Source organism: Gekko japonicus, unplaced genomic scaffold (genome assembly GCF_001447785.1).
Source record: "Gekko japonicus isolate JY-2015 unplaced genomic scaffold, Gekko_japonicus_V1.1 scaffold474, whole genome shotgun sequence".
NCBI lineage: Eukaryota > Metazoa > Chordata > Lepidosauria > Squamata > Gekkonidae > Gekko > Gekko japonicus.
The window spans coordinates 652,206-661,893 of NW_015177020.1; the positions used below are offsets into that span (position 1 = coordinate 652,206).

A 9,688-nucleotide genomic window follows, 5' to 3' on the forward strand; every position below is an offset into this window, starting at 1 on the left:
CACAGTGGGAGGGCTTCTGGAGTTCTGGCCCCACTGGTGGACCTCCAGATGGCACCTGGTTTTGGCCACTTTGTGACAGAGCTGGACTAGATGGGCCCTTAGCCTGATCCAACATGGCTTGAGCTGGACTAGATGGGCCATTAGCCTGATCCAACATGGCTTCTTATGTTCCTATGAAAGTCTTTTCGTTTTGACAACCCCTTCCCAAACATGCCTCTTCATTTCAAGTCTCCCCTTCCTCCTCTCCAAACCAATGCAGAAGCTTGCTTTCTTTCTTCTTCTTCTTTTTAACAAAATTTTTATACTTAGAAGCATGCTTTCTTCTGATGCTGTGTCAGACTAGGACCTGTGACCATCATGCTCTGCCAAAGAAACTCACTGGGTGACCTTGGGCCCATCACAATCTCTCATCCTAGCCTACCCATTACCAAGCTGTTTTGTGAGGACTAAGTGGAGGGGAGAAATGCCTGAAAAGCTGTTTTGGGTTCCAGATCAGGGAGAAAAATGGGACATACATTTTAAAATTTTCTTTTAAAACTTCACCCTGCCTCCCCCCCCTCCCCAAATCAATTTTTTGTCTTCATTCTCCCACAAATGTAACAAGAGTTGCTCCTCAGCCTTCCAGGTCATGCTCAGCTTGACTACATCTCTGAACTCACTTGTCCTTCCCACGTCTGCTTCTCATGCTTTCCCTTCTAGATCTTTGTGGATGACCACTTGAAGCTCTGCCTGGATTCCTACTCACCTACCTTTACCTGCTGGAGACATCCTCACACTAAAGTGGATGGGTAATACTTCCCCTCCACCATTCTTGCTCTTCTTTTTTTCCTCTCTTCAAATGACTCCATGGTGTAGATAAATACTGTTGGTACCAGCTACAGGCACAAGGGCTCCTTGGTATTTTTATGCCCAATGCACTTGAATGTTGCTTGTACTTGGGATTCCTCTTAATAAACTTATTCCAATTATACTACTAAATACCTACTTGCCATCTTCATTCTTTGGCACTGGAATCAGTCAATGACAAAAAGGATACTTAAAACAGAGTGGTGGTCTAAGTCCAGGTTTGGCGCATATTCCCTCCTACCTACATGTTGAACCATAAGTCAGCAGAAGTGCCTGCTAGGACAGGAGTCAGATGGAGGAAGACAGGTTTCTCTCCCACGCTTGGCTATTCTAGAGGATTCCAAGACTGGTTCTGGAAAGCAGGCTCACTCAAAAGATATGTACAGACCACTCATGCCAACAGCAAGGGTCTACAGGTACTGCCAGATGTTCAAGGTGGAACATGATAGGTCAGGCCTCCCCATCCTTTTTGAGCCTGTGGGCACCTCTGGAATTCTAACAGAGATTGGCCCGCACAACTACAAAATGGCTGCTGCGGGAGGTGGAGCCAGCCACACCATGGTAGCTACAACTTACCTTTGGTCATACGGTTAAGATCCTTGTGTTGTGATAGAAGCTGCTGCCAAAGCAATGTTGGTACAAATCTGCATAGCCAATCCAGGAGCCTTGCAGGGCAAAAGCCCCAATTGGCCTCGTCCACATCCTTAAAAAACACTTCGCGGGTGCCAGGAAAGGTGTCCGTGGGCACCACATTGGGGACCCCGTGATACGCTGCTGCTGCCCGTCAGGTTTATGCTAGGAACTAGGGACATTGCAAGGCAACCCCAAGAAAAGCTATACCAAAGTGTCATCTTCCTTCTGTGTAATTGAGACCAACTAGAACTGCTGTAAATCTCTTGCTGCGTACCTTATAAGATGAGAGCTTTTCCCCACATGTTCCCCAGAGAGCACTGCGGTCAGCAGTGTTCCCTCTAAGATGAGTTAGTATGAGCTAGCTCACACATTTTTGTCTTAGCCCAGGAAGGATGGCTCCGGAGCAAATGAATTTATGCAGTAGCCAAATCGCTTGCTCACAACTTTAATGCCAGGAGCTCACAAAGTAGAACTTTTGCTCACAGGACTCCACAGCTTAGAGGGAACATTGGAGGTCAGGGGCCCAGAATCAGCTGGCCCTTCCGGGTTTTAAGGAGGCTAGGGCTGTTGACGGCCAGGGCCCTTTCAGTGTCGGCCCCATCCTGGTGGAATGAGCTCCCGGAGGAGATCAGGGCCCTGCGGGACCTTTTACAGTTCTGCAGGGCCTGTAAAACAGAGCTCTTCCACCAGGCTTTTGGGAGCCGCCGCCACCAGTGAAGAACATCAGCTGGCTCTGGACTCTGGAATTGCCATTGACAGCCTAAAGAACAGCAAGCCCTGCAAGGGCATTCCAAACAAACACTAAGAACTGACTGTGAGATAAGAACTTTCTACAGTGGTTATTGGCTGCTACTGTTGTATGAATATTAACAACTAGCACTTTAGTATGATTTCAGAATTTGTTTTAACTGCAAATTATGTTTTAATTCAATTACCTGTTTTTATGTAAGCCGCCCTGAGCCGGTTTCGGCCAGAAGGGTGGGGTTAAAATCTGAATAATAAATAAATAAATAATGTATTTCACTGAACACTGCAATAGATGAGACACACACCTCTTTAATTAACATGTTAGCAGGCAAGGATGTGACCCATAGTACAGAAAGCGTTTATACAGCTGCCATGATGTAGATGTGGGACAAGAATGCCATCGCTCCAGACATTTAGTTCAAGTGAGGCAGGAGAGAGAGAGGGACAAACACTGCAGGAACAGTGTCAGAAGCCAATCAGGAACAGAGCTGCCAACCTGAAGTTTAAGGTACAGATGGCAGTGCCTGGGGAAGCATGAGCAGTTTCCGGGCTGGAGAGTTTTCCAATCCCTGGAAAGTTCTTGATCCTGAAAAAGGAGACAAAAAAAAATATCCCATTACCTATCCCCACATACCCCACTGCTTCACTGAAAAGCAAAGCAGAGAGCGGATATAATACGGCAAAGTCATTCATCTGCACGTTTCCACCTGTGTGGAAGAATACCTGCCCTTTTGAGAAGCGTAACAATCCAGAGAGGCACTATTTCCCAAAGATGGAGATGGTCTCCTCCACACCACCACCACCACGTTGTTCCTAAAGCATAGAACTTCTTTGGTCAATCTCAGTACAGTTTGCCTTCTAGAGCTCATTATTCCTTACTGGGATGGATGGATGGAGAATGGAGGAGGATGGATGGATGGAAGGATGGAGGGATGGATGTTGAGTCACAGTGGACTTTTGGAGACCCCGTAGGGTTTTCAAAGGCAAAAGGCGTCATGACCCTGGACTTCCTTGGAGATCTTCCATCCATATCTTAGCCAGGGTGACCCTGCTTAGTTTCTGAGATCAGGCTAGCCTGGGCCATCCAATTCAGGGCCTAGAACTGATAGACCATATTTAATCAACACTGAACACAGCAGGAGGGTTATCTCCCTGGTCCCCCTGTAGTTTGAATTGGTCTTCATTACCACATTATCATTTGGCTGTGTTGTTAGTCTAACCAACTTACAAATAGGCAACTAGGAAGGGAAACTTTTGTAATGCTGGGAGAAGAATCTGTTCAGGAATGTGTGCTGTACACTCTTAGCAGAAGGCTCTCCGGGTGACTTGTGTACAAGACAGTATTCAAAACAAGCCCCAGCCCATTAAAACCAACAATTTCTTAAGCAGCTCAAGCCCAACAAAACTGGAGCAAACGGAAAATATAAAGGAGTGGGGAAGGGAATTACATTATCAAGGGGAGAAAACGCTGGTAGGCTATTAACTATCGCTTCTAAATGACACTGTACAAGTAGTACAGAACAATTCACAACATACACACAACTTTAAGTTTCTGAGGAAATATGCAAGATTTAAGAACTTTGTCGCTGTCATATGAAGCTCACTGATAAATATAGTAAAAAGCCAAATAATAGAATCAGGTTGAAATATGATTACACAAATCTAAACGGAAGACCAGTGGCTAGTAGCTATAAAAATCACAGAATGGAGACAGGATACCCCTCCCCAAGTCTGTGGGAATTACCAAGGCAGGATCAACTTAGAGACTCTGTATCAGCCCCCCCCCCCCCCCCAAAGGATTTTTGGAAAACAAGTTTTTAACAGCTCTAGCACCAAAGAAAACAATGACAAAGGATAAAGAAGTGGGGTGTCTGTGTCTCCCTCCCCGCAGTTGCAGTGTTCATTCCATTATCCTTATCTTTACAGAATTATCAGACGCTGCAACAACCTGTCTTAAGTCTCACTGAGAAAGGCAGATTATAATGTAAATATCTGTTATCTGTTGTGTCTGGAAACTCGGTGGAGTCCAAATGTGTTATGTTTAACAAGTAAGCACTCCCACAATGTTCATACGGACATATATTGTTTCCTGCATACCAGGGGTGCCCAGAGGGATGCCTTGGGTGTCGTATTGCCTGGTCACACCTTTCCCAGCGCCCACCAAGTGTTTTTAGAAAGTGGGCAGGGCCAGGGGAGGCTTTGACCCAGAAAGGCTTCTGACTGGCTGTGCAGATTTTTAAAAAACCTTGCCTTGGATCTTCACTGTGTGACCGGAGGTAAGCTGCGGCACCCGTTTTGTGGCAACACTTGCCACACTGTGCCAGAATTCCAAAGGTGCCTGCAGGCTCAAGGAAGTTGGGGACCCTTGGTCTATACACTGGAGGGATGCTGCGTGTGTGAATACAGGCAGAAAGGTTGGGAACGTATCTTAGAATCTGCTCAGCCATGTAGTGCTGTACTTTGCATGCCCTTGGTTAAGAGGTTAGCCCATCCTGCCCCCCGCCCCCCCGATCATCGAAATGCTTACCAAGTTGCTCTGATAACTTCTGGAGACGATGTGTGTCGTCTTCCATAAAGGCTTGAAAAACATTTACAGCCTGATGGATTTCATCCAGCTTGAAGGCATGCAAAATGTTTTCAAGATGGGGGGAAAGAAAAAACAAAACAAAACACAGTGAGGCAATCAGAAAAGTGACCGATGACGGCAGCTTCCTCTGATGGAAGCCCTCCAAGGTGGATGTGGCTAGATCAAATAATCACAACTGCTCAACGACAGCAGGCAATTCAGAAGCTGCCTTCTCCCTCGGTAGCCAGCCCCAACTCTCCCTTGCCCTTCGTTCTGACTGAGCCCTATCTAGTAAAAAACAAAACAAAACCCAACCCTCTCAGCTACCAGGTCTTTTTAAGCAGATCATATATTTTGATCGGACATGGTAGGCAGCCCTTTTGTGGACTCAAACATTCTGAATGCTTTGGCACGCACAGGGACCTCAGGGAAGGGGAGTCAGCCAATCATCGTGATCACGGTTGGAACAGTAAGGGGAGCTGGGCAGCCAGTCCACGGGAGGAGACAGTCAACAGCCTCATTTGAGGAGCCTTGGCCTTGTTCCTTTGGTGCTGCTGAACACGTCGTGGAGTCTGCAAACATCTGACATGTCATGGATTCTGCAAACAGCTGACCAGAGTTCCAACTATAGCACCCTATGATGCTGCTCAGTACAACATGCACAAAGCCTGAGAAAACCCAGCTTTCGTTTTTTAGTAGCGGTTTCTCTGATGCTGCAGAGAACGGCCTGATGTCAACTGTAGCTTCTTACGGGTTAGGGGGAGCAAGCCTTTATCCTTCAGCATGTGCAATGCCCAGATCATTTGAAGTTGTTTCTCTCCACCCCCCAGCCCATCCCTGTCTAAGAATGGTGAGCGGGAGTCCACTACAGGTTCAGCAAAGTGTACGATAATTGTAAACTACATCCGAGACACACAACTGCAGAATTTCTTATTCGTGTGCAATTCTACATTTCCTTACTTCCCATGGCTTGTAAGCTTCCGGCTGCCACGGGCAACCAGCATTAAGCCCTGCAGTTCCTCTTTATTCCCTAGCAGTGGTCCTCACACCTACCCCTCTCCCCTTGTTGAGACTATAATTCTTACTTTAATCTTTTCAAAACTTGCTCCTGGAAATCCACACTTCTCTCCTTCATCCCCCGTGTCATAAGGCTGAACCTTTGGTCTCAAAGCTGCCCCTTCCAGGTCAACAGAGGTAGCACAGTATCTTCTGAGCTCAAAATTCTATTTAATTCATCCATTCTCTTAAGAGGGAAAGTATAGAATAGAATCACAGAGCCGGAAGGGGCCATACAGGCCATCTAGTCCAACCCCCTGGCTCAATGCAGGATCAGCCAAGAGCATCCCTGACAAGGGTTTGTCCAGGCGCTGCTTAAAGACTGCCAGTGAGGCCCAGTTACAATGCTAATTAGCATCATAAATATTTCATCCCACACAGACTCATTCTCATCCATAATGCCAAGGCTGGGCTACTTCAGAGAACCCACCTTCCAAAGACATGTGGACACCTCATCTTTGCACCGCTCTGAAAAGCCATTATTATAAAGGGCTCTGGAAGAGGCAGATGTTCTCACCTGTCTGCAAGATGGAGTCTGCATACCTTGGGCCTCGCAACACAGCAGCCACAGTAAGGTATATATTTCTGTTCAGTCACCATGCATGCTCATACACACATGTGTGAATGCACAGAAGTGACTGCTTCTCCCAGTGTGACCTCCACCGCCTCCGTAGATTATCATCATGGGGCCTTCTACAGGTACGTGGCCCGCGAACTGCTCACCACCAGGGTGAGGGCATTTTTAGAGGCCGCCCCCTTTCTCTGGAAGCAGCTCCAGGGGAAGTTCATGCCCTGTGGGACCTTCCAGCATTCTACAGGGCACGCAGGGCTGCTTTGGTTTGTGCGGCCTTTGGTTAGCATTACGAACTGGGGTCTCAAGCCTTTGGTCCTTTGGTGTCTTAATCCTTCAGACTGGCTTGTTAAATTGATGTTTCAATTGGTTTTATTGTTTTATACTTATCGGATTTATTTGTATTGTATTTATTGTATTTTAAACATTGTAAAGCTGCCAAGTCCCCTGTGAGGGGTGGGGGTGGGGGTATAAATTAAACAAATAATTGCATGTTAATTTCTGCCCCATGACTAAAGGGGGGATGTGATAGAGATTTATAAAATTATGTGTGGGGTGGAGAGAGTTGACAAAGAGAACTTTTTCTCTCTGTCTCCCAAAATACTAGAACTCAAGGGCATCCAATGAAGCTGATGGGCAGTAGGTTTAGGGCGGACAAAAGGAAACACTACTTTACACAGAGAGTGATTAAAATGTGGAATTCGCTGCCAGAGGATGGAGTGATGGCCACAGGAATACAGTTTCAATGGGGGATTAGATAGATTGATGAGGATGTCTATCAATGGCTACTAGCTGTGGTGACTGAGGGGAACCTCCACCAGTGTTCCCTCTAAGCTAGCTCACAGTTCTTTAGCCTCCAGCTCACACATTTTTATCTCAGCTCAGGAAGGACGGCTCCAGAGCAGACTTATTTATGCAGCAGCCAAATCGCTCGCTCACAAGTTTAATGCCAGGAGCTCACAAAGTAGAATTTTTGCTCACAAGACTCCACAGCTTAGAGGGAACATTGACCTCCAGATTCAGAGGCACTAAGCTTCTGAATCCCAGAGCCAGGAGGCAACATCAGGGGAAGGCCTCGGCCTCTCTGCCCTGTTGTTGGCCCTCCAGAGGAACTGGTTGGCCACTGTGTGAGACAGGATGCTGGACTAGATGGACCATTGGTCTGATCCAGCAGGGCTCTTCTTATGTTCTTATTGCTGCCTCTATGTTGCCTGCTAACATACATGCTAGAGGCAGCAACAGGAAACCAAAGCCCTTCTGAGCCAGTATGCTAAGAGAAGTCCATTCCATACAAAGCACTGTGTACAATCACAGAAGTGGAAGGGGCAGTACAGGCGATATAGTCCAACCCCCTGCTCAATCCAGGATCAGTTTAAAGCATCCCTGACAAGTGTTCATCCAGCCACTGCTTGAAGACTGCCAGTAGGGGGGAGCTCACCCCCTCTCTAGGCAGCTGATTCCACTGCTGAACTACTCTTACTGTAAAACAACAATTTCTAATATCCAGCTGGTACCTTCCTGCCAGTAATTTAAGCCTATTATTGCGAGTCCCATGATCCTCTGCTCACAACAGGAACAGCTCCCCGCCCTCCTCTAAGTGACCAGGGAAGTTAGCAACCATAACCCCTCACTAAACGTTACTCCATCTGACAAAGTAAGCTTTGACTCATGGAAACTTGTTCCTTGGAAAATTCTCTTGGTGTTTAAAGTGCTACTGGACTTGAAATCTGTTCGTCTCTCCTTATGATTCTGCCTTTCAGCGCCAACAGTTCTGGTTCTCATTCCGGCCTCTGTTACTCACCACTAGCTCCATGGATTCAAAGAGCGTTCCTTGAGAGTCCAGTATTTTCTGGTAGTCTGGTTTGGCTTGGAGCACGTGGGCCTGCGATGATCCAAGATAACTAACGGGCTCCTCTGGTGCCACTCTCAGCTTGCATTGCTGCAGTTGGCTTGAAGACAAAAGGGACAAGAAGATTCGACAGCTGCTGGTGCCTCTAGGGCCCACCTTGGATGGTGGACCCAGGCAGCAGTGACAGTGCTCTGGGAGGTGATGTTGGCCCATGCCCAGATGGACTGTGGTGCCCCAAGGGAACTGGCCCTGGCTTTGAGTGTTCAGTGAGCTCCCCTTACATTATCATCTCAGTAAAGTAAAGGTAAAGGTTCCCTTGCTCGAAAGCCAGTCGAATCCGACTCTAGGGCTGCGGTGCTCATCTCCCTTTCAAAGCTGAAGAGCCAGCGCTGTCCGAAGACGTTTCCGTGGTCATGTGGCCACCAAGGCGCACGGAACACTGTTACCTTCCCACCGAAGTGGTACCTATTTATCTACTTGCAATTTCTTGCTTTCAAACTGCTAGGTTGGCAGGAGCTGGAACTAGAGACGGGAGCTCACTCCGTCATGCGGCAACTTGGGTCTCGAACTGCTGAACTACCGACCTTCCACAGCCTGCAGTTCAGCGTCTTAACCACTTGAGCCACCGCAGCTCCAATCATCTCAGTAATCCTCAATAAATATCAGCCTGAATAGCCCAGATTAGCCTGAGTTTGTGAGAGCTCAGCAGGTAAGTAGGGTCAGTCATGGTTAGTACTTGGATGGAAATCCAGGGTTGCTACGCACAGGCAGGCAACGGCCAACCACCTCAGCATAAGTCTTGCCTTGAGAACTACATGAGATGACTTCATGGTGTCACCATGAGTCAGTTATGACTTGATGGCAGTTTATTATTACTCCACAAGGCAGAATCATGCCCCTTATGCTACAGATGAGCAGCAAAGACCATGAGTCTATAAATGAGAACTCCAAGTGAGGAATAAATCAAATTTACACAAGTTATTTACTTGTACATGTTTATATATAGTGAATGGATGGGAAACCGCACAGAGTTATCACATGACAAGTTTCATTTGATATGGCACATCTATAAATCAAAAGAAAATATACAACAGATAGCATCAAAGTTTAGAGACGCTGATGCTTTGTATAACTGTGGTTGATTAAATGTGGTTGACATTAAAATCACATGACAAGTTTCATTTGATATGGCGAATCTCTAAATCAAAAGAAAATATACAACAGGTAGCATCAAAGTTTAGATACGCTGGGATGCTTTATATTATTGTGGTTGATTAAATGTGGTTGACATTAAAAAAAAAAAAGAACAGACAGTGTGGCGTGGTGGTTGAAAGTGTTGGACTAGTATCTGGGAGACCCAGGTTCAAATTCCCACTCTTGCCATGGAGGGTTGCTGGGAAACCATGGGCCACTCACACTC

At 46.7% G+C, this 9,688-nt stretch overlaps 1 protein-coding gene across 2 annotated transcripts in view; it reads right to left on the minus strand.

Annotated features, from left to right (window-relative positions):
• Positions 1–2,595: 2,595 nt before the first annotated feature.
• DSN1 (DSN1 homolog, MIS12 kinetochore complex component) overlaps positions 2,596–9,688 on the minus strand; it is a 26,007-nt gene continuing 18,914 nt past the window's right edge. For both annotated transcript variants that reach the window (XM_015427766.1, XM_015427765.1), the window contains exons 11-13: positions 8,221–8,368; positions 4,754–4,841; positions 2,596–2,812 (exon numbers count right to left, since the gene is read on the minus strand). In XM_015427766.1, coding sequence (XP_015283252.1) covers positions 2,730–2,812; positions 4,754–4,841; positions 8,221–8,368 — 319 coding nt within the window. In that variant the 3' untranslated portion in view covers positions 2,596–2,729. The remainder of the gene's footprint in view (positions 2,813–4,753; positions 4,842–8,220; positions 8,369–9,688) is intronic.